Raw genomic sequence first — 25,549 nt, 5'->3', positions numbered from 1 at the left:
CTTAATAATGAAGATTACTTAATGTTAAGTTTGCTAATAAAGACAGTGAATGAGTAATATTTCTCACCCATGTCAGGCCACAGCCCAGTGTCCTTGGTCGGACCACAACTCCTGAGAATCTGTTTCTCTGGCAGGCATCCCAGCTAGAGGAGAGAAGGTCCAGCAACTGCTGGAGATCTCTTTTGATAAAAAATGGGACCAGGCTTTTATAGAATAAAGTGGATTGACTGCTGTCATTTAACCATTAGCCATATCTCCGACATCTCTCATTGGAGAACAAAAGGAAAACAGTGGAAAAAATCATGAGGGCCTTGTTCTCACCAAGCAAGCTCTGTTGTTTATCTGTTCATTATTACTTTATCTCCGTTTTGTGGCTGGGCTGAGCTCTGTGTTCTTCAACACCAGAGAGCAGTTGGTGTTGTGCACATCCACTTGGCCCTCTATACCTTTCAAGGTTGTTACCAGCTCAGAGTTTGCTAGGCCTTTTCCCTTCTCATGGGGACCTTTCACTGCAAGCCTGGGCCTGCAAAATGAGAGAACAAAAGCAGTTGAATCATAAAAGGGAACTGAGGCAGGCATATTGAGAGGTGGAGCGCCCTGCTAGAGATGGTTCCTCCTTTCTTCATGGTTGTTTCAAATAGGGTCATGTCCTCACATTGGCCAAGATGAACCAATACAGCCCATGTGAGGAGACAGAGAGACCTGCAGTCGTGCTGGGTCTGAATGGTGATCTCAGCAGGATCAAAGCACAGAAAACAAACTCTGAGGCAGGAAAGACCTGAGCATTTCTGGAGGTTGCCTTGCATAAAATTTTCCATTCCCACTCACAAGAGAAGTATGTGATAAGCAAAGAGAGAAGGGCACCTGAACCTGAAAGCTGTCCCTCAGCTGCTGGAGCAAGACTTCAGTCTAGGAGCTGGCAGCAGGCAAAACTGCCTAATGAACAGCCTTTAAAGCTCTTAGGAAGCATGTAATCAGTTGTTCTGAGTGACAGGTCCCAGTGATTATGCCTCTAATTAGCCTCATTACTGCTGAAGAGTCTTCTCACCTCCTCAAGATGTCCAACACCAGGCAAGTCAGGGATGGCAATGTGACAGGTTTACTTCAGCCAAGCCAAAGGACAAGTAACTGTATTTTGAGTAGGGGAAAATATTTCAGAAGAGAAAGGCAAAATACAGAAACCCAACCTCAGATCCTACCTGTGCAGAAACTTTCCTTCCTGGTAGTCGCTGAGGTGCCCTCAGGCTTGTCTCAGCTGATGGAGAGCTCAGGCATCACCACTCACCTCCTTGCATGCTGCTATTCTGTGTTGAACCCTAAAAGGCTTCCATCCAGGAGGTCTTAGCCATGACCAAACATGTTCCCTATCCCTCGAGGGTAGCTGTGGCTGAGTATCTCCTTGGAGTTGGGACTGTCCAGCTTGGTGAAGACAGGACTTTGGGGATCTCATCCATGTGTATAAATCCCTGATAGAGAGAGAAGAAAAATGACAGAGCCAGCATCTTTTCACTGGCACACAGCGACAGGACAAGGCACAAAGGGCACAATTTGAAATGCAGGAAACATTTATTCATTTTACAATGTCTCCCAATTCCATGAACAGCACAGGGACTATTTGCATCTACATCCCCATAAGAATAAATATGCTGAAAAAAATAACTCAAGACCAGGGCTACATACCTGCTCAGAAAACTCAAGATGAAGAAAAGCATCATTAAGGTCCCAAGAAGGGAGTTGTTAATCACAGTTTAAAGTCTGCTTCAAAGAGACCACAAACAGCTGCTTAATGAGGGCACACAGAGTCCACTGTGAACATTGCGAGGTATGTGAGCAGAAAGGACACCGAGGTCCTTCCACACTCAGCTGTTTCTCCTGTGCCTTGGAGCAACTCATTCACTCCTATGCAGCAATTAGAGAATGCTTCTTGAAAAAGCTATGTCCCATCAGCAAGTTTCTCATTCTCTTAAAAAATCGGTTTATAAAATATGAATTTCAGAACAGCAACTGTGCTCCCTGAAATTATTGACCACCCGGAAATCCTGTCTTTGTCTGCTATGCCCACCTCAGGCAGGCAGCTCACTGGGAATAGCCTTTTCCAACCTTAAAAATTCTCAACCCTTAAACAGTCTTGCAGATAAATGTGTAACCATAGAGACTTGATATATTTTTAATCTGGTTCCAGCAAGGTTAAATCAGCCAGTTGCCACAGAGGGGCATTAAGCACAATCCACCACCCTAACTGTGTCCTCTTCAGCTCTTCAGAGTGGATATAAGTCTTCTCTGAAGACAATATGATGGGTTATGGGAATGTTATTTGAATATACATTATATTAAAGTGGTAACGAAGTCTGTTGCATCACACACACACATCTGAAGATTCCTAAAATCCAAACGCTTCCTACCTGTTCTATCAAAATATTAATGGAGAAAACTTATAAAACTTCTGCCAACTGTAAGCCTGGGAATTGAAATTTATATCTTATTGCATACCAAAAATCTGTGGTCTGTATCAATATTGCTTTTATGGTACAAGTTTCTCTTCTCCTTGATAACCTCTCAGTGTCCCACACTCTCTGCCCTATCTTGCCTTCTCTTTCCTCAGGCTATATCTGCCTCTGCACCTTCCTCTCCATCCTATTACTGTGTTTCCACTTGAGAGGTACCAACCACATTTCCTTCAGACATAGTCTAATACACAGCTAATCAAACTGTGACAGCTTTTCTAACAGGCACTGTTACTTGCCTGTTAAGCTTCATTCTTCTATTGTGGATCTGAGGAAGCTCTTGTGTGCCCAAAAATGTGCCTAAATTTCAGTTTTGCGCTGGTTGATCTAAAAACTCTCTTAACTTACAAACTTTGTCTTAATAATTTTTTACATGCTTTATTATTAAAAGAAATACTTACATGGGGATTTGCTTTGGGATGCCAGAATGACTGAGCTCAGTGCTGCAGTTGTTCTGCAGTGCAGGGAGTGACACATTTACATCACCTACATCCTCGTTAGGCTGGGTGGATTTAGAGGTCCCTGCAGTCAGCTAACTGCACTGGCATAACAGCTTTTCTGCTAAAGGACTTACTCAAAAAACATAACTGCATGTAACAATAAATTACTTATTTGACAAACAGGAAATGAGGAAAAAGGAACTCAGAGTAGGTGACTTAAATTTTGCCCTTTAATAAAGCAACTCACTTCATGCTTTACCAGTGGGTTCACAGGAAGCCAATATGGAAACTTTCAGGCAGTCATGATGAGATGAGAGGCTTCTGGCATGAGTCTGCAGCACTTCAGACAGCTGTAAGAGGTGGTCAGTGAAAGAACAGCACAGATTACACATAAAAATTGACATCTCTATAAAAATGTCATAAAAATGGTAGATGCAGTTGAAAATTACAAATGACATGGTAGAACCTTCTCCACCTTCTTCATTTTGTCATACTCTCCATTTTTATTCATTTTCAAACTGAAAAGCTACTCATTCTTTTGCCACTACTGAGACATGATATAATTAGAATTTCCATCTACTCCTTCCCAGTTTTTTTGCAATAAAAGTGTTGAAATCAGCAAAATAGGAAGGCAGTAGGTCTGTCTATTTGGCCCAGCCTTGCTTTTCTCAACTCACTGGTTGTTATTCCCCAGCACCATCTTATAACTATGATGTTTGATTTCCAAGTCTATTGAAACAGCTTCTCTGGTCCCTGCTGCAAAGCAACTGAAACTCAGGATATTTCTCTCCACCACCACTCTGAATTGTTCTCATGTGTGCTGTACCTTATTTTTCTTTTATTTTTTTTCCAGTATTAAAATGCTTTTGACTAGGAGGGCTCAATTCTGCAGCTGTTGACCACTGAGAATACCTCCTAGCATCAGCTGTCCCACCTCAATATGTCCCTTAAGGCGTTATTTGCAGCAACGGCTCAAATCCAGGCTTGGAGCAGCACCTGTAGATTCCCTGGTGAGATCCTCAGGTCAGATACAGCAGTGGGGGGGGGGGTTGGGGTGAGCACAAGAAGAGGACTGTCCCCCTTCTGCTCTGCCCCACAGCACCTGTCCCACCACAGCAGTGCAGATGGGGCCTCTGATGTCAGTCCTGTCTTGGTGTCTCCCAGGGACACTCCCTGCTTCAGAGATGCTCCTGGTGGTCCTGGATGAGAGAAATTGATTTCCAGGGCTGTAAATCTGGAGTTTAGTTGTGTTTTTTTTTTAGAGAAGGTAGTTATGGGTTTTTCCCCAGTCTTCATTTTCCTCCAACACACATCAGTATCAGAAGCACATATTTCTGATGAGAGGCAACAGAGTTTTTTACCAAAGCCCTCAGCAGCCAAGTTACTTGCTCTCAATCTGTTACTGTTTGAAGTCTAGAAATCTCAGGCCTCACACACAGCAGAAACAAGATTCCCACCATATTCAGGGAGAGCAGAACTGATTCCCCGTGTGAAGCTTTACTACACCAAGGGCAGAACCTTGGCAGAGTCTCTTCAGATTAATGTTTAAGCTGTGCCAGGGATGATTGAGCACAAAAACCATAATGTCAATTTGGTAATTATTTGAGCATGAGTGCTATGGCATGCCAAGGTTTCAGGAGCTCAGCTCTGATGGTGGGTCTCACCATGAGAGCTTTGCAACAAGGTGCAGCAGCTCAGCAGATACCTCTCCATTGCACACACAGTGTTCAGAACTGCACCCTGCTTCCTTCCCTTTCAGCAAGGTATGTGGTAGCAAGTAAAACCAACCCACAAGGATTCCTGTGTAGAAGACCTTACCACCCCGTGATGAAAGCTATTTTGATGAATTAAAAAAAGACATCACAGTTATTCATATTCATAAGTCAAGAGCCTGGTGAAAGCTCTGAGTTAATGTAATTATAAGCAGTTCAATCAGAGAGCTCTCACATATGAAATACTTGCAAGCTGCCCCTTGCTAAAATAACATTTTTCACTGACAAATTTGCCTTGCCCCTTCAAAAGCACCCACAAAAAAACCACAACAAAACACAACACTGCCTGTTTGTCTGAAACAGAGATCACCCTTTTTAAAATTCAGTTCCAACAGAAATTGTTTCTTGACTCAACCACAGCCTGGGAAAAACTTGCATAAAGACCTACAAAATGTATCAAAATGCCATTGAACCCACAGAGATGAGGTGAGACAAGACCACGAAGGGGTGGTGGTGTCAAAGGTTGATCCTGATCAGTCCTGAGGAGTATCAGCTGCATCGGAACTTGTCCTCCATCACACATCTCACAGGGCACCTGGATCCAGCTATTAAGTCTGCTCTTGTCATGCTCAAGCTCCTCTGAAACTTGAAGGGAGCAGGACCACCTGCAAAATTCAGAGCTAGTTCCTCCTCTGTGCTCCTGCTCTGGGTTGGGATTGCAGGAGCTGGGTACTTAGGTCTGAGTTTGATTTGTGCTGCCAAACCTTCTTGTAAAATGTTCTTTCTGAAGCTCATTTTCACTTCCAAGCAGGTTTCAGGTTTCTCAATCCCAGTCCCAGAGATGTGATCCACCTGCTTTTATCCTTCAACTTACAGCCAATAACTGAGGAAAGTCCATAATACAGGCTCAGTAATTAAATGCTGTCAGTGTTCCACACCACACAAAACAACAGTAAGCCCGGTTAAACCAGGTGGGCATCTGCTTTTCATTGCTGGTGGAAGCTGAGCTTGTTGCATTGGTATTTTAAATGAAAGAAGCTGCTAGGTTGCTTTCCTCCAATGAGGGAATTCTTTGCCTGCTCCTGCAGTACTAGGAGCATGTGGCACAGTGCAAAAGAAACAGGTTTTAGCAGATCACTTGGCAGTGGCAAATGTTTAATTTTAGCAGTGAGTGAAAGCTGATTTAGGAGCCTTATTGCCCTGCAATCAGAGACTGCAGGGAAAGCCTTTTGTCCTTGAAGCATGCAGAGGGGAGGTCTGAAGGCAGGGAGTGACCCAAAGCTAATTAAGAAGTAGGGTTCAGATCTCGCTCTCCATTCATCGTTCAGCCCTGTCAGATGGGGTCAATTAACAAAGCAGGGCATGATCAGCAGGGCTTGCTAAATGTTACAGCTTTTCCAGGATCAGATCCAAATAGTGGAAAGAATTATTTCTTTCCCCAGGTGTCTGTCCCCCAGCCTGTCTGGGAGGTCCTTGGGATGCTCGCAGTGACTGAAGGGGAACTTCCTTCCAGAGGGAGTAAAAAGGATGGAGGGAAAGTCAGAGTCATAACCCCCACTTTTTCTGAAGCTACTGAAATGTAAGCGATGGCAGCAATGTTTAGTTTTGTGTGCAGCAGTATAATTTTCTTGCCATGAACAAATTAACATGTTTGAATACTAACCAAGTGGAACAACCTTTCAGGCAGACCTTTTTTATTCTGTCCCTAGAAAAGGTTTTGTCTCCAGCATGAGTGGTGGAGTGTCTGGGGATGCCCCACACACCTGGATGCTACAGGTAGTGCAGCCAGCACCCCAGTGACTAGAGAGGCAAGTGTTTTACAGGTGCAGCTTCCGTTCTTGGGTCCAACAGGTAACTTAACACCTGCTGGGAAATAATTTGTCTGATATAGTAAGAAAAAGGCTTTGGCAAGGAGGTGTTCAACAGAGCAAGACCTCACAGTCTGGAGCATGTTAGTGACACAGGCCCCCAAGGACTGATGCAAGACCTTAGCCTGGGCTGTGCCCTTGACACAGCTTTGTGCACAGCTCTGCCACCACCCCTGCCAGCTACTGGGAGGAGAGATGAGTTTGATGGCTCATGGTCCAACCTGATAGAGCAGCTCCAAGTTCTGGTCAGTTTGGAGTTCCCTGTCCCTATGTCCCACTGACTTTTCCAAACACTGAAAGGAAATAGAAATTTCAGAGCCATTCTACAAAATTTCAGTCCCAAATCAGTGGTGATTTGGGGGAAAGTGGGGTTCTTGGAAATAAAAGAGTTTTGGCTCTTAACCTGAGGGTCTGTGGGGGCTCTACAGTTACTGGGATTTTAGAGGGCTGTAGTGGAATTTGGACTACAAATATAGTTGTACCCAAACTTTTCTGGCTTTAGCTGTTCACACAACCTTTTGTTTTAAAAACTAAAAAGGCTCTGACCAAACCCTGTGTATTCAGTAAAAAAGGTTCAGCCTTTCCACCTTTCCTCTGCCCGTGACAGATGTAAAAGAAAAAAAAAAAAGCTGACAAAGCCTCCCAGCTTCACTTTTTTTTTTTATTTTACTGTATGATATTGTTGCAAGCAGGTACTGGGGGGCTACCAGCAGTCAGGTGCTTTTGCGACTCCCCCTCCCAATGTGGAGGGGTCTGTGAATGAGCCCGAGGGTCACACGCGGCGCTGCCTCTCACGGAGGAGCGGCCACCACGGGACCGTATTTCAGGGGGGTAGTTAGAAAGCACCCACACCCCACCACGCTCAGAAATTGCCTCTAAAACCAAGGTTTACTCCACAAACTAATCGGTTTATTAAGGGTGTGTGTGTGTGTCGGAGGGGCAGCCTCTCAGCAGTAGGTGCAGCAGCCACTGGTTTCCCCTCCAGCGGCAGCAACACGGGGAGGGGGCTCCGGCCCCGACCCCAGGGCTCGGGACCCCGGCACGCTCGGCGCTGAGGCTCAGGCTGGACCCGGGGCAGGCAGGCAGGCAGGGTCCCAGCACCAGTGTCCGCAGCAGGGGGGTGTCCCAGGCAGAAAGTGTCCAAACCGGCCTCAGGGAGGAGGGAAGGGCCCACCTGCTGCCCTCGCTGCCTTTGATACCCCCTGACCCACCTGTCCAGGCAGTGTCACTGTCCAGAGCCAACGAGCGTCCATGAGCCCCAGGTTAGGGCGGTGACTGCCAGGGGCACAGGATGGCTTGTCACCTGTCCTTTCTGTCCCGGGCCACATCTGTTGTTTTGGGTTCAGTTGTCCTTCAGAAGCAAGTCTGTTTTAGTTCATTAGCTGGGCATAATCAGGAGAGGCCTTCACTAGCTTAAAAGGCATTTTGTTTGGACTTATGTGGGGAAGAAAATAACAGTTTCCCACAGATATTCACTACAGTTGTGTTCCAAGGCTCTAAAATAGGCTTTGAAGCTGCTCTAGTGCAGCATTTCAACACAGCTGTGTGCATCCATCTGCACTGTGGGTACCAGCTCTGGAGAGCCATTGGTCAAGGGCAGAGCTGCTCTCTTGGGTGAAGCTATTCACACACCAAGAGCCAAGAACATAATGATGGTGTCAAGAGGCCACAGGCTTCAGAAAAGTGCTTTGTTTACTGTTTCAGTGAGGTTTTTTTGCAATGGCCAATTAAAAGTTCGTTACTTGCACCAAACATTTATTTGCTGTACAGTCATATTGTCAGTATGTCAGAGCTGTGTTTGTTTCTGGAGTGCATTAACTATTGCTTACCTGTCAGGAAAAAGAAACATCACTAACAAATAAGTAAACAAAAAAATAAATCCTTGTCTCTCATGGCATGCCAACAACCTTTGGTGATGCTTTTGCCTCTGGCTCTTTTTTTAATACTTTCCCGAAATCTGGCATGTAAGTTTCAGTGCAGAGCTAAACAGCATGGACCAGCGTCCTCTGGGCACAACAAACCTCTCTAGATTTCCTTGTGTCTGCAACCCATCCCTTATCCCCATGGGGACTTCCAGCTGTAACCACTGCCCATGGGTGCAAGGTGCTTTGATCAAGGATGAAGGTTTGAGGAGTAGGGCTGCTAAAGGAGGCAGCTGGACTGGCTGTAGCCACTTAGGCTGCAGGTGGCAAAAGTGGGTGAAGGAATCTCTCTGAGGTGTGGTACCCCAGGGTAGGGGTTAGTTCAGTCCCTGGTTCAGGGACTGAGGGCACAGAGAGACCCTTCCAGATGAGAATCCAGTGAGTAACAAAGAACTAGAGTAACTACACTGTTCAACCTTCTCACCTAGCAATGTAGACATCTGAAGAGTTCTTGGTCTGTATTTATAATATATTTTTACATATTTCACAGTGTTTCCCAATCTACAATGACTCCCAGTTTTGCCTACTTATGGGTGCCAAACTTCTGTACACATCTTTCTTAAAAGTCTTTTGGGGAAGAAGACTTGTGGCACCTGCAGATACCATCTGCAGGTCTGTCATGTTTTCATTGTCTGAATGGCAAGGAAAAATGCAGGCTGGGGCTGGACACGGAAATTGCAGATGGTTTCCTTTCCTTCTGCCAGACTCCTTTTCACTCCAGCTTCTGAGCCAGCAGTTGTGTGCTTGTTGCTTTCCATCTTGCTCTCTGGCAGGTGTCAGCTTTTTGCAAGAAGAGAAGCAACCACCAGTAGAGCAACAGAGGGAGGCATTGCTGGTAATGGTGTCCACCTGGGCTGGCAGGTCAAGCACAGCCCTCACCAGGAGCTGCAATGTGAAAAAATTTCTGTGCTGTCATGAGCAGGTAACTCTGAAAGACCAGGTTGCTGGAATTAGCCCATTAAGTAGCTGTCAGTGTCATCAGAGAGAGCTCAGCCAGGGGCACTCCTCAGTCAGTGTGAGAGAGGGAACAGTAAGAGATCTTTCCAGATTGGTCTTAATGGAGGTGGCCTCTTACAGCCTCGGAGTCTTGGATCTATGGCAGGGGCATCCAGGGAACAGACACATAGTTCCTGCTATTTAATGTAGCTCTGATTAGTCTCCATATCTGCTTCCAGAAGTGATTAAATGAGATGCAGTCTGGAAGATTTTTACAAATCATCCTTTGCTAGTTGTTTGGTTTTGAGATGGGAATTTAATTAGAATAATTATATACCTGGGACTCTGCAGTTGTCCTGGCTCTGCTGGCCAGCTCAGCTTCAATGGGACTTTGTGGGAACTTGGCTCTCAGGGAAATCAAGTGCTGCTTTTCTCTGTCTTGCTTAAAGGACAGGGAAGGGGAATTAAACATGAAGGTTTTTTTCCTCCCTTTGTTTTTATCCTGTGGTATTTATGTTCCAGAATTGTGGTGGCAGTGGAAGGAAGCTTGTGTTTTCCTGATGGGCTAGGACATTACTAGTTGAGACCAGCTGGAAATGAGTGCTGCTCGTGGCTTCATATTTAAGTCCCAGTGATCATTTCAAACGATGATGTTTTCCTGATGAGCACACATACACAACACCTGGGATGCTGTAGCTTTTACTTACATGAGTAAATGTTATTTTTTTTGTTGCAGTCTTGTGTAGCAAGAGTCAGAAGCAACAAGCATATTCTTCGGGAGCTGCTATACTGTACAGTGTGAGACAAGATTTTCTTTTTGCTCTAATTAGTTTTATGGGAATGCAAAATTGTCAAAAGAAGTCAATACCCATAAGACTCACCTTTTGCTGTCATGTACCTCATCATCGTGTAATCAAATCAGTCATTACAGATCTCTTCTGTTCTTACAGTGGGAAATCAGGCAAGACTGTGGCAAACCCCAGTGTTGGTGTTACTGACAACTCTGTTGTTTTTCTTTATTGGCTGAACTCAAAACTTCTGCTGCTTCTTGAGCCTTTCATGCTCTTGCTTGCCTGCAGTATTGCCATACCACTGTATGTTCCCAAACTCTGCCAGTAGAATTGACAGTTAAAAATTAATAGATATTTTGCTCAAGAACTCACAGCTCTATAATCAGTTGGTGGGTTTTTTCATTATTGTTCCCTTTTATGGGAGGCCCTGACAACAATATTCTGATAGTGATTTTCTGTTGCTTTCCTCCTGCTCTGTTAGAGCAAATGAGTTCATGTCTCTGCTCTGCAATGACAGCAATGCTTTTTCCTCCTCATAGTAGTAATAATGTTTTACACAGACTTTATTTTAGTGTGCCCAGTAATATGTCTGTAGCTGAGCTTTTTCTCTGCAGAAAGCCATTCCTCTTCTCTTGGCTTACATTGTATCTTGATTAGGCTCTTCTTTCATTTTCCTCCTTAGAAATAAACTTTAAATTTCCTTTCCTCAGATGTTCTTCAGCTGTATCACCAGAACAAGGTCCATCTTGCTTTTTTTGCCTCACCTGCTGCTGTGCTGTTGAACATCTGCTGGGAGCATTTATAAACCTGTACAATTTCTTGTGATGCAACACATTTACATCCACCTACAGCAATGAATGGGTGACAACAGGCTCAGTGTCCTGATGTGTCCTGTTGAAAGCAGCAAGGCTCTGGCACCACTACATGTCCAGGCTAGAGCCGGCTTCAATCTGGTCAGCATAACCTTTGACATTTCTGTCCCTAGTTACACATCTTGAGGTGTAATCAGTTACAACTGGAGCCTAGAGCTGGAAGAGCCTATCAATGGCCAACTTGCTCCACACCATTACAGCCTGGAGTTCTGCTCCCACTCTGCTCCTTAAATGGCAGTGGGAGCTGAGTTTGTGTCCAGAAACCTGATCCAGGATAGATGAAATTGGGCTTTCAGAAACTGTTATATCCCAAAACTGAGTCTGTCTTCAATATTTCAGGAATAGGCTTCTCCATCTTTCAGGTCTTCCCCCATAGGGATAATACCTGCTTCTGCCTGAGAAGATTTTTGGATGTGCAAAGCAGCATTTACTGTTGCAAGCCAAAAGTCTCAGAGCAGGATATGTCTTTTTAGATCAGCAGTGGTAGTCCAGTATTTCCAAACATTTTTGGGGATTCCTGGCTAGCCTTCCCATTCCAAGAGCTCAATCTTATACCCACAGATGCTGTATTTGCCAGTGGTACCACTCAGCTATTTGGTGGGCTATTTGTGATCAGAAACCGACTGATATAACTCCAAGTTGTGCCACCTGGCCTCAAAATTCAGCCAACATAATTGCAGACCAATGCTGAGGTAACTACTCAGGATATGCATTTCTTCTTTTTGTATGAAACAGATATGAGCCCTTGACAATAATAACAATCCTTTATATAAACCTCTATTAACCTGAAAGCTGATGTCACCATAAACCCACTTAAGATACAAAACTAACATCTGGTATCTGTATGAGTAGTGCAGCATTGAGTGGTACTATATTTTGCCTCTTTAATACTTACTGACAGCCCTACTTCTCCAACTACTTTGCAGCCATCTGGGAGATCATACAAAGGTATTTGATTTCACTTTGTCCCATGAGTCAACACTACCCAGCTCAGCCTACATGTGTTGAGTGTAACCATAGGCAGTTTAAGAGCTGTGGAGGAGTTAGCTTGCTTGCTTTTTGGCTGCATGATGCCCTTTTTAGCCCAGAGTGCAGGGCTATGCATGGGAAAGAGGACCTTGGTGTTCAGCAATACAATGGGCTCAGGAATGGCTGTGCTGCAGGGGATTGAAGACCTTAAAGGCAACAGGGGTGAAGGAGATGGCTACTTGAACTGGGATGCAAGGGATGAAAAGGGGGACAAGGTTGTTGCAAGGCTCCTGTTCATCCAGACTCAGACCAGGACTTGGAGGGGGTGGCAATTTCAACTATCTCCTCCTAACAGAGCTGCCACTGTGTGCTTGCTGCTGGGTTCCAGAGCCAAGGCTTCATCCTGGAGCCCTGCAGGAGGACCCTTGGCAAGGGCAGAGTGCTCAAGCCATAGTCCAATGCTTCACACAGGCCACGGCAGCAAGGGCAAACAAGCAGAGAGTAAGGACAGATGGACACAGCAGCTGCCATGCAGGATGAGGTCCCCCTGCCCTGACACACCAGAAAAAAATCAGAACCATTGCCTTTATCGCTGTCATGACATACTCCAGTTGTCATCTCCTACCTTTTGCACTGAATAAATTTAATTTGCTCCTACTGGAGTTTTTTAATTGCAGTTTCAAATATCATGGTATAGTGAGAATAATAGGAGAAATAACATTTCTGTTTCATACAGGCTCAATCGCAAAGTAGCACAAAAGTCAAAAGGATATAGTTTCAGGTGAATGTGTCACACATGTTCCTCTGCTCCCACAGAGGGATGTGAGATTAAGAGGGACTCAAGGATGCTCAGCACCCTTCCACATCACTGTATTTCATTGCTACATCCAACTAATACAGATTCAGCAGTGTAATTGTGTTCTAATTTCTTGGTTATATTAAATACACATCTCAAGGAAAATGGCCCAACAGTAAAACCCACGCAGTGTGGTCCTTTGCTACATGACTAATTCTAATGTAATTAGTCACATACCTAAATAATTCCATCACATGTATTGTATGCTTAGAACCTGAAATTTAGAAGGAAAACAGAGTCACAATCTGCTGGATGGGATGGGAATGGGATTGCTTTCAGACTGCCTTTAGCCATCTGTCTCTATCATCAGTGGAATGGGGAAGAGGCACTTTCAGAACAATTCATCCCATCCAAAATAAGCCTCTAAAATGCTTTTTAAACATAAAATATTTTCTCTGTGGAAGATTCAATGACATCCATTTTTCAGAACAATGCAATTACTTGTGTTATAGGCCAGATGGGAACACAGAGGCTCATTTCACAGCCTTAACAGGCCAGGTACAAACAGTACCACAAAAGCTTCCTGTAGAAGTGGCTTTGACAATGATGCAGATGCCTACGTTTCTATTCCTGCACCCTGAACTTGGTAGAACTGTCAGCTTTTCTAGGATTTATTTGTTCTTGCCTTTTGATACTTTAAAATTTGTGAAGGGTGCTCATACTTTCTATGAGAAGAGCATGGTGGAAACCATTTTCTCAGAGGTGACCTTTACAACATGCCTAAGCATGGATGGACATAGAGGAAATTTCCATAGCTAGTTCAAATTCATAATAATGCATTTTAAGGCCAAGTGGGGTCATTAAGTTATCAAACCTTTCTCTCAGCATGACAAAGGCTGCAGCATTTTCTGTATTCTTCAGTAGGATGAGGATTTTCCCATGGACAACAGTGCAAGATTTTATTCCTTGTGTTCTTTGATCCTCCATGATATGTTCCACTCTGCAGCTTTTCTCTTCTCCATTTTCCTCTTCCCCTCTGTTCATCATGCAGCAGGATTGTCTCCATGCCCTCTGCTTTACAAGGAACATTTGCTACCACAGTGCTGGTAGCTGAGTCTTCATCTTCCTGATCCCTCTCCTCCAGTGACCTCCAGCACTTTCAGACTGCAGCTTCCATCTCTGCTTCTCCTTCCCCCTGTCACTGACACCTCATTTATAAGTGTATGAGGCATCTCTAGAGAGCACAGAGCTCCTACTGGGAAGCACGGGATGGATTCTGTACATGACACCAAGTGACACAATTTAACTTAACATTTTTTTTTAAATAAAACTTTTATCTCAAAACAATTGTGCCATTATAGGATGCTGGAAAACAGTTCAAATAATTATTACAAAAGTATGCAAACAGAACTATACGTTTCTGTCTGTGTACAGACTTTGCTCTTAATATTTAATCATTTTTCTGTAATAATAAATACTTGACTGACAAATCTGTTTCTGCATAGCATTAAGGAATTTACTTTCAAATGCAGTTTTAGATGCGTAATCAAACTTCCATTGTCAGCAAATGTTGGCAACGTGTTAATGATAAGGTACATTAAAGATGGGACTGAATAAGAAGTCAAAGAAGATGTTAGAATACTCTAAGAGAGCTTCAGTTTCTGATACAAATATTTAAGTTTTCTTCTTAAAAGGAATGAAATGTGTTTCAGGTCCATTAACTCTGTATTCTTGACTTTTATTTTTAACTGAGTATGTAATTGGTTACAACGAGAGCCATAACCTATGCTTATCTTCCAACTATCTTATTACTGATTGCACCTGGCAGCGTGTAGATAAAGAGCACCAAGAAGACAATGAGAAGAAGTAGAACTATGCCGATGATGATGTACTTCTTGTAATTTCTCCAGATCAGGTGATACAAACACTTGAAAGGGTTTACAAACCAAGAAAAGGATGTGTCTGGTCGGCTAAATGAGAAATAAAAAAAAAAAAAAGTGAAAAAAACTTTTTAAATATGCAGATCCAGCTATTTCCAAATGTACCCTGCTGTGAAAATGGATGTTTGAGTCTAAAAAGGACTGTTAACTCCTGGGAACTGGTTAAAGAGTTTAGAGAGAACTTCCATGAGTTTCATGTACTGTGGGATCATTTTTCTTCCATCCACCCCAAGCCCAAGTTCCACACACCGCTGGGAATAAAATTTTAGTTCATACTTCTTCACTACTCTAATTAAAGACAAAATAAGGGGTTCAAAATTGTGGACAAGGTTGTGATAAATCCTAAAGAAAAAATGCAGATGTCTTGAACTCAAGTACAAAACCCTTATAACCAGTGCATGGAATTAAGCATTGCAAAAGAGGTAATGAGCCACTACAAAAAAATCTAACTGCTCGGTGACAGCCATGGTGCCATAACAAGCAGAGCCAGCTCAGGCGCAACATATGGCCCAAAATGGCACATTTTCAGGAGTTTGAAAACAGGCCTCCTGAAAACAGGACATGAGATGAACCCCAAAATCTGGGTAGTTTGGCTGGGTTGAGAAGAGTCACCTTCTCCTGATGGCAAGTGTCTGCACTCTGCAGTCATAATTTTTTTTTTCAAATGTTGCCCTATGAGATATTGTCTCCAGAACCAGGAAAGACTGTTTGACAAAGCTGGCTACACACAAAGGGGAAAACAGTGTTTTCCTTAGGAAAAGTGTTGGTCTGGTCCCTCCTCTGGTGTGCCACCCAGCTTAAGAGGCCACTATGCCTCTGACTTCAACAGCCCCTACCTCTGTGGTGGGCTGAGGCAACTTTGCATGATGGGATGACCTGAGGAGTATGGTGGTGTGAAGCAACAGTAACAGCAGCACAATTGGGTGCAGGTTGTCTTTTCTACCCATTATCACTGTAACTGTGCAGATAGTGCAGCAGTAAGGAGAATGAAGGTAAGACTGAGGGTCACAAAAAGGAACAGCCATGTCTCATTCCAGAAAGCCATTTAAGGGATTTAAGCAGTGTCTTAGCCATGTGGAGAATTTGACGTGTGGAAGTGAATGCCAACATGACAGAAATTCTATAAACTAAAAGGCCAACTAAATATCTTTTAATTACTTTAAAATCTATGCAACTAGAATGGTTAGTTGTGGTCCCTTTGCCTGTGCAGAGGAAGGACCTCCTGCCTGAAGCCTCTGCCCCAGGTTGTTTAATGATTATGCTTCTACTCACTTGGGTTTTTCCAAGGGTTCAGGCTCCTTTCGAGCTTTGCCTACTGGATTCTTCTCAGCTTCTTCTGCTGTCACCAAGTGAAACTCAGCTTCCACCTTGCCCTGGATCAGAGAGATTCTACATAAGCATCCAATCCTAGGTTATTATCACTAAATTACAGTGAGATTCTGCTTGTGGATAAATTATGGAACCAACTGAGGGTGAAGGAAATTGATTAAAGAAAATAAGATAAAGTCTTTGCAGTTAAAAGAAAGTACAAAGGAAAACCAAATTCCTGGTTATGTTCAAGGACTATGAGGAAAGGGTGGTAGGCTGTTTTCTTCCAGACATAGAAATTTATTTTCTGCTACTTAAATTATGGCATAATTCATCTCAGAACTGGCTTCTATCACATCACCTGGCAGAGCTGGGTGACTGAGATGGAAGCTGCATTGCTGACATAGACAAGGTGTAGTCCACCAAGGGGGGAAACTCAACCAGTCACAAGTTCTGGAGCAGTTGAACTAGGGGGTCTCAGCCTCACAAAAGAAAGATGTTTAGAAATGAGACTTTTGTGCAGAAAATACACAGTCCTTAGCTCTGTTCAGGCTAAAAGAACAGCGTTCTGGCACATGGGTTCAGAGTCAATTTTCTTGATGGATGGCAGAGCACAACACTCAGAGCTGTGACAGAAGGACAGTTTTGCTGAGCACCAACTTACTGATAATTTCTAGAATTCAGAAAAGTCATGACACACCATAACTGCTGGTGTAATTCTTGTTTTCATTGTGGCAAGCCATTAAAACTTGTTGGGTGACCGATAAAATATTGGCACTTACAAAGATTATGTCTGTTCTACCTTGCAGTAGAAATATGTAACTTGAGTTATTTAGACTCTTGGTATCAACTGTAACTTCTGCTGTGGAAGTTAAAGCTTCCTAAATACAGGCTGGTTTGTTCTTGTTGTTTTTTTTTTCCCTTGCAGTCACAGCAATAAATCTGTTGATATTTCTGTCTGTGTGAGATTACAGAGATGTTCTTTCTTTTCCCTGTTCATCCAGGCATGTTCTTCAGTACTATCCCCACTATTTAATTGTGGCCAAGGAAAATTTTATTAGGCCAAAGGAAAAAAAAAAGGATTTAAGAGATTTAAAGATTTCAGTAGCAATTAAGAGTGGGTAAATAAAATCATCTTCATAAAATCTGTGATGGATGAAAAACAGAGATGTTTTTAAATGTATTTGTTAATTTCCTATTCCCCACCTTTGTGGATATCAAAACCTAACTGTGGATATCAAAGCTGAATTGTTAATCTATGGCCAGTGACTGGGATTCAGCACAGAACTGGAATGTAAGAAGAAAGCAGATAAAAGAGAGCAATGTGGAAGACAAGGGGATCAAGAGACAAAAGTGAAGTGGGAAAAAGGGAAGCAATTGTAGTAGAATTAGGAAAACAGAGGTAAAGCAGGGGTTTGGGAGTGGAGCCCGTTCACTAAATCCATGGAAAGCAGACAGTCACCTTAATCTGAAGAAGGCAATGAATGTGAATATGGTACTTCTTATTTAAACATCCTTCTTGCTGGAATGGACAGAAGTATGAAGGAAGGGTGAAGTTTAGGAAAACCTTAGGAGAATCAATGAAAGTCTAGAGAAGGAGGGAGATTTCATAAAAAAGGACCAAGGCAGGTTAATTTGTAGAGGGCTATGCTACAGGAAGGCATCTTGTAGTCCCCACAGAGATCTGGATGCACCTAAAAAGACTTCAACCATATTCATCCCAGAACTGGGCTGCAGGGATTCTTAGCATCTGGACCAAGTTCCCAAAGTGCTCTATGGCCATGTGAGCACAACAGCTTGAGTTTTTATTCACTAGCATACACAGCTCTGCTTCACACTCAGTCTCACGTGGACATGCCCCAAAGACCATGTGTAGAGTTAACTCTTGGGTTGTACTTCATGCCTAGATACATGCACTCCACCTAGGAAACAGACAATCAGAGCAATCTTTCATTTACACTGAAGATCCCTATACTGCTGTAGCAGTACAAAGGAGCCTTCAAGACAGGGAAATGGGGAAGTTATGGTAAACACTTAGAATTTTAGTGTAGCTCCAGATTATACACAGAAAGCATTACAACACTATGAAGAGAAACTACAGCAGAAACCCAGAGATGAGAGTGAGTGAGATTTACACCCTGCTGCAAGCTGTTACACTAGAGGCTTTGGGTAAGTGGAAATTTGTGGTGCAGCATTTATATTCTTCTTAGGAGAATAATTCTAATATTACAAGTCCTGTACAGTTTGGAGAAAGATATTGATGTCCTTTGCATTCTTTTATACCAAAGGTGTTCTGCCACTAAATCTAAAAAATATGGATTTCTTGAGCATACTTCAACGAGAAGAGGAGACTGTGCTCTTTCTGCTTGAGATGTGTCACTAGCAAGGAGAATAATGGTAGACACCAAAATCAGTTCCTTTGTCCTGGCTGAAGTGAGAAATAAATAGTAGAGAAATCAATAAGCAGGTGAGATTGCTCCGCTGGCATAATGTTGGCTGGAAACAGCTGATTTTCCACTCTACTCATCCAGGGTGCTTGGAGATGAACAGTGGGAGAAAGGAAAGAAAAACTACAAAGTGCTCTGGTTGCCTGGGGTTATCTGAACCAAGTCTATTGGGAACAACATTTGGAGGAGTCCTATGGATTGCCAGCAGTGTTTTTTCTTCAGATGTTACACCCAAAATTACCATTTGTCTGCCTCAGGATCTCAGCAGAGCATATGAGTCCCATAGAAAAGCTGTTCATCTGTAGTGAGCTGCTTACCGTGAGCTCCCCAGCCTTTATGAAAGGCCACCAGCCTCTGACACGCTTCTGCTGAAAGATGGAGATCTTGTTTTCTTCACTTGCTGCCACAATTGTGTCTAGGTCACAGCTCTTGGCTGTCTTCGCTGCTCGAGGAAATCCATTCATGTTCAATTCAAGAGTGCCTAGAGGGAGAAGTAATGTGACAGCACTCAAGACACCAGACACATATGAAGGCATTCAAGCAGCAGCTTCCAGATGAGAGATATGGAGCAATGCAGCAGCTTGGGCCCAAGCTTCAGAGCTGGGGATCTCTCTGTACTGTCAGTCTTAGTCTTAGTATTGCCCTGGCATTGTCTCATCTGAGTTCCTAATTACTCCCTCTCCAAGAAATGTGTAAGTTTGTGCTGTGGTGCTTCAGAGAAAGACAAGCAAATGTTTGGTCACAGACACTGCTTTGTACATATCTCTATAAAGTGCCAATCTGGTGAGACCTCAGGAGAAGTTCAGGCAGATCCATTGCATACTTACCCAAGAAATCATCTGAAGAGAGTCTTTCAAAGTCCCAGACCTGGAGCACCAGCTCAGCAGGTATTTTGCGCTCTGTCTTTTCCAAGGAAAATATGTTTTCTCTTTTACTGACCACTATTTGTTTCTCTGCTGGGAGATAGTGGAATGGGAACACGAAACGCCAGTTGAAGTTACCCTCCCCTGTCAAGGAGTTGTAATGGACATCTGTCTCCTGCTTGTCCTCTTCCAGGCCCTTTATCCACCTATGGCAAGCACATAGCAGAAAGCACTGCTGTCATCAGGGGAGCTGGAATTGTGGTTGTCATTACTTGGTTACAGGCATGACCATTTACTAATTCCTACCTAATCAGTAGGAGGTAACACACCACTCAGGACTGTGACACGCTGCCCCAGCCCTGGCTTGGGGATCTCAGCCACCTCCCAGCCATGGCACAGGATGCAGCAATGGCCAGTGATCATCAAAAGCTGAGAGTGAGAACATAATTTATATTTTCATCAGACCCCAAAATACCAGTTGGCCATTTGCTATTGGCCAACACATCTGTCTTCTTTGGGACAGGCAAAGACAGCATCAGTCATGTGTCCACTAATTCCCCTGTATTCTTGTTGTGCCACACTAAACTTCTGTGACAATGTCCCAAGACTGATTTCAGTGCCCAGTATTAGAGTCTAAATTGTTTGCAAATGCTGTTTGGGGGTATAAATACGCCATAAGTATGGCTGGAGAAGTCTCTTTCTTGTCATTTCCTCTTGGTTTCTGCTACAGTGTGCACAACATTTGATGTGCAATGCTACAGTATATAAAAGAACAATGCTTTTCTAAACATAACCTTCTCTTCTGAAGAGCTCCACTGAGGTATGGTATGTTCTAGCTCAGAAGATGATTTATCACAGCTTGAGTGAGGATTAGCATTTTTGCACTAAAGAGTGGCTTTGCCCCTGCAAGCTCCACTATTTCAAAAAGTAACAATCCCAAGCACCACATTTCCCCCAGTGCAAATCTCTGCCTGGTGAGAGATCCAGTGCTAAGTGCACTGTCTAAGCATAATGAGATTTGCGTCTTCACCATTAAGGTAGAGAAGCAAAAAGTTATCTACTCCTGCTTTCCGTGGAGAACAGAAAGTGCCCTTGTGAAGTTCTCCCCAGCATGGCCACTCTCCCACACATGCTCCCCACATGAGGTTACAAATTATTAGCCAGGAAAATACTGGGTTTCTTGTTTCTAATGTGGTCATAATTCCTTTTTCTCTGATTATGTCAAATCTCTCTGCATCTGTGCAAGCTTTTCCAGTTCAAGTTTTGTAAGTGTTTGATCTCTGTTTGCTAAATTGTGGGCTTGGTTCTCTTCTTGTGTCACCTCTGTCTGAGAGGAAATTAATGACTAGTGCCACTTTCCAGTAACTTGATTTGAAGGGGAAATTGTTTTGTTTTGTTTTTTAAAAAGCAGTATTCATTATAGATGAATAATTTAGGCAGGCTTTTAGAGCAAAGTGCCAAGGTGACAGAAACAGGTTATTGAATATTCTCACGCTTATATTTTTGATGTTCGATTTTTGAATGAACTATTACATGTTCTTTTGATGACAAGTCCTAAAGAACTTACCCTTTTACATAGATATCACTGGATTTTTGCCCCGTAAAGATATTTTCATCTTCTAGAATTACGTCCTCTGTATTCCAGATTGTTACCCTCAGTTCACAGCTGAAGAAGAAAAGAAAGTCGGCCTGTGTATACTCAAGCTCTAGTCAAACACTAGTGTAAAGCCCTATCAAATCATGCTTTTATAAAGTGAGAGATGTTGGTTTTGTGCAAAACTCTTAAAATAGCATCAGCCTCAGACTTCTGTTTACAAGAGCCTCATGATAGAGTGGAGATGGTGGCTCCTCTCAGCTAGGAGCATACCAGATGACAGTGGGGTTGTTGCCAGTTTCAGAGGGATGGAAAATTCCTTGCTTTTAATGTGCCTGTTCCTTTTCAATTCTTTTCACAAAAATGCTGCATTGAAATAAGCAAAGTTGATCTGAACAACATCATCAGAGCAGTCTCTAAAACAGTGAGCAGCTTGCTGATAAAAAGCAGAGCTCCCTGGGAGGTGCTTTTCAGAAGAAAACCTAAAAACATTGTATTTGGTGCAAACCAGTGCATTAAAGGGAAGAGAAGCACTGTTTAGAGATATTTAGAGGTATTTTCATTTAAGCAAGTGCAATAATTTTTAAAAGCAACAGTAAAAAGAATTGAAGCTTTCCCATCCTTTCCATTTCCTATCTGCTGACATTTATGGTGGCCATCCAAAGTTCTAAAATCTTGAATTGAAATACAGATGTTGTAAGTGACATAAAAAAAACTTATACTCAAAATTTAGGTATGCCTTGATTCATTGCATGAACCACCAAATTAAAAAAAACCCACACCTATGCTTCAGAACACCAACATAGGATTTTTCTGATATTACATGTTTTTTTGGAAATAGTCTCAGGTGTTAGACTGCCCCAGGAGTTACCAGATACCCTTGGTCATGGAACTCTTGAGATGTCAATCATGAAAACCAAGCCTCTGCAGGAGCCAAAGAAACTTTCATCTGCAATCCTCCACCAGAGCCTTGTTCAGTCCAAGATCATCAACAAAAAATGTTTTCAAAAAGTGTTTGAAGTCTTACGGAGCCTGGATCCTGTGTTGCTGCCTGGGATTTGTTTTGGAAATACTAATTTCTCAGCAAAATGTCTAACTTGTGTTTGCACGTTTACTTCCTTTCTCATAATCATTGAACAAAAATATCTCCTGCTTTTGTAGGCTGCAGAAATGGCAGCAACAATCTGATGTTTTGGGTATGATTGGCTTTAAATCTATTTGGATTGGAAAATGCTCATTGTTAAGAAGCTTTATTTTTGTCCTAGACAAAGTAGTTTTTACATACTTATTTCTGTCAGATCTTGGCTTCTGTATCATGAAAGGAAAAAGAAACAATTTTTGATTACATTTTTTCTTGTTCAAACATAAATAATACAGGAATAGTAGCAGCTGCTGTTTCAGACATAAAATTCTTAGGAAAGGCCTTGCTAAAATATTACAATAAAGCTGATACAGGATGGACTAAGATCTCTGTCACTCATTTTTGTGACTCATTTACAAACATTAAATTAGCTTGAAGAACTGCGTGTAGTGTTGCATATAAAGCAACATAATTATCTTTGTGAAATTTGGGGGAAGGTTATTCCAAACTTTTTGAACTGTTGCTCCTTTATGTGTTTCTTGATCTTATCCTTTAAAGAAGTGCTGGAAATCCAGTAAGTGTAATACAATTGCATCAAATTAAAGATCTCAACCAGGGTCAAGTAAGTTATCCAGCCGAAAGAGGTTGCAAAACAAGAATTACTTCCTTCAGCTCAACAAGTGGATGATAAAATCAGAATTATTGAGGGACTCTTGCCTCTAGCCAATCCATAATCTCTATATGAAAAAAAGGATATCTTTCTAAAAGAGGTGTGGGATAGCCCTTGATAAAAAATCACCAACAGTTCTCTGAGTTGCTCAATGGAGGAGACCAAACTAGATTTGAAGCCACAAAACCTTTTTTCAGGGTCAGAGAAGTTTGTTCCCTTTATAATTCTTTCACAGAAGTTTGTTCCTTTTATAGTTCTTTCCAAACACTTAAGACTCAGTCTTTGAAGACTTATGCCACTCTGCTGAGAGGGAAGCATGGAGTATTACCCTTTGGGTTTTCTTGGTGAGATGTCCACTGGGGGTCCTGGCAGAGGCATATCTTTAGGAAACATGTCAACCCACATCTGTACACGACCCTTGAAAATGAAGAGGTAAACATCTCAGTAACCCTCTTTTAGAGAGACTTTAAAAGGCTTTACATGTAGTTCTGTTGTCCCAAACCACCTCTTCCTCTATAAGTACCAGACACCTCATCACACTGTATGATTTAATCTATAAACTTACTATACAATATATTTTTTTCATACCCATTTTATCAATCTCTCAGAAATCTGGTGAAGTTGGAATTGAGCTCAAATATTGGCTACTTCAAGGTAAAGTCCATATAAAAATAGCACATGATGAATGGAAAAGAAAAAGAACCAAAATCTAAATACAAGCAGGGTTTGTGTTCATTAATAAAATACAACATTTAAAAGAAGAAAAATATGCAGCTACACCTCTGAATAATGTGTACTGAGGTAACTGGCTGTATACATAAATGTGTGACAATTTCCAGCTTGATACTGTGCAAAGTCTCATGTATGGTGCAACACTTGGCTACTGTCTCTGTAAGTTCACAGATACAAATAGAAACCCCAATAACTGGAGAAAAATGAAACTCCTCCCAGGTCTACCATCAGCACCACCTCTGAGCTGCTCTACCTGTTCCATGCCTGGCTTATCCTTATGGTAGAGAGGCCGAGTCTCAATGTGCTCTGGGACCAGTTTGTATCCAGCTCCAGGGATTTCTTCCCAAGCACGTAAAACCTTTAAGGAAAGATGTTCATATGATTCAACTGGCTCCTCTACAGGAAAGAGTAAAACAAAAAGAACAAAGAGAGATGAATTATAATGTTCAACCCCTTAGTAATATGTTCCATAATTTATTTATTTAATTAATTAAGCTAACCAAAATTTTGTCTGAGTTAAAATGAAGGTTTCAATTATCCTAGCTAAGTAAAGGAAGGTCTTGAAATGCATTTAATTCTTGGAAATAAGGGTATCCCCTGGGGTAACTAGAAGATTAGCACCTAGGAGGCAGTTTATCCATAAAAGACAGCAAATTGTTTCACTATTATACAGCATTTTCTAGCAGGAAGATGGGATAAACCTGTGGGTTTATGGGATAAACTATTTTCTTTTCTTTTTCAGATAATTGCAAATGTGAGGCTTTCTTATAGCTCATGAAAGACAAGGAGACTTGGATTTTGATTGAGTTGATAGTAAATAGGCACTAGTAGCTATACCTACACTTTATTTTGCCTTGTGATGGAAACAGCAAAGACCCTCCTGGGAAACTAAATCTCACCTCAAGGGAAGAGATTGAATTGCATGGACAAAAAAATGTCAGCTCCTAAAAACTCAGCTTGGCCTCTGGAGGAAGGGAGATCCCAGAGAATGGCACCTCAAGGAAGGATTGGTGTTAATATTGAAAGTAAGGAAGGTGGAAAGCAAAGAATGCTTTTTGAGCTCTTGAACTTCTTTTCCTCTCTTTTAGTGTAGTCTTCACACAGAAGGAACTCAGACTTCTGTAGAAGAGTATCTCCTAGATTAGGAGAGAAGTACCCAACTGGGAAGTAATTTCAGACTTCTTTGGTTCACCAAACTGTCATCACTTTTCCTACAGGTGTTGCTATCTCTGAGTTGCAGATGGGTGACAAAAGGTTTGGTTGGGATTTAAACAGTAGGTATTAAATAATAGCTACTTAAATTAAATTCTCTAATAAATCAGAGAATGAGGAAGGATGATCTTGTGGTTATGAGTCCCGGTTTCCTCTTGTGCAGCAACATGTGTTTAGGATGTGATGTCTTTCATATAACAGTGTGGCCAGCAGCAGTGGAGAAGTGATTATCCCCCTGTACTATGCACTGGTAAGGCTGCATCTCGAATACTGTGTTGAGTTTTGGGTCCCTCACTAAAAAAAGAACATTGAGGTACAGGAGCATGTGCACCAAAGAAGGGCAACAAGGCTGGTGAAAGGTTTAGAGAACAAGTCCTGAGAGGAGAGGCTGAGGGAACTAGGGTTGTTTAGTTTGGAGAAGAGGAGGCTGAGGGGAGACTTCACTGCTCTCTACATCTACCTGAGAGGAGGTTGTAGAGAGGTTTGGTTCCGTCTTTTCTCCCAAATAACAAGTAATAGGAGAAGAGGAAATTACTTCAAGTTGCACCAGGAGAGGTTTAGATTGGATACTAGGAAGAATTTCTTCCCCAAAAGGGTTGTCAGGCACTGGAACAGGCTTCCCAGGGAAGTGGTTGAGTCACCATCCTTGATTTTAAACAAACCTGTAGATGTGGTGCTTAGTGGTGAACTTGGCAGTGCTAGCTGAATGGTTGGTCTTGATGATCTTAAAGGTCTTTTCCAATATAAATGATTTTATGATTCTATGACTCATCAAAACAGTTATTGAAGTATTTCAAAGCAGAGACTTGTTCCAGTAATCTGACTTTAGAGTGCATGGCACAAAGGGGCCTCATCAACTGCTTGGGCAGGCTCTTGGTCCTGCTACAATGCA

General features: G+C 42.4%; 1 protein-coding gene across 1 annotated transcript in view; it reads right to left on the bottom strand.

The window, feature by feature from the left end:
* Window positions 1-14,599: 14,599 nt before the first annotated feature.
* Window positions 14,600-25,549, bottom strand: part of FER1L6 (fer-1 like family member 6) — a 66,190-nt gene continuing 55,240 nt past the window's right edge. Inside the window, exons 36-42 of the mRNA XM_051610306.1 lie at window positions 23,699-23,841; window positions 23,042-23,130; window positions 20,936-21,034; window positions 19,333-19,574; window positions 18,823-18,986; window positions 16,023-16,123; window positions 14,600-14,780 (exon numbers count right to left, since the gene is read on the bottom strand). Of these exons, the coding sequence (XP_051466266.1) occupies window positions 14,600-14,780; window positions 16,023-16,123; window positions 18,823-18,986; window positions 19,333-19,574; window positions 20,936-21,034; window positions 23,042-23,130; window positions 23,699-23,841 (1,019 nt within the window). The remainder of the gene's footprint in view (window positions 14,781-16,022; window positions 16,124-18,822; window positions 18,987-19,332; window positions 19,575-20,935; window positions 21,035-23,041; window positions 23,131-23,698; window positions 23,842-25,549) is intronic.

Source organism: Apus apus, chromosome 2 (assembly GCF_020740795.1).
Source record: "Apus apus isolate bApuApu2 chromosome 2, bApuApu2.pri.cur, whole genome shotgun sequence".
Taxonomy (NCBI): domain Eukaryota; kingdom Metazoa; phylum Chordata; class Aves; order Apodiformes; family Apodidae; genus Apus; species Apus apus.
Note: the sequence above shows the minus strand (reverse complement) of the source record. Positions and strands in the feature narration are given on the sequence as shown.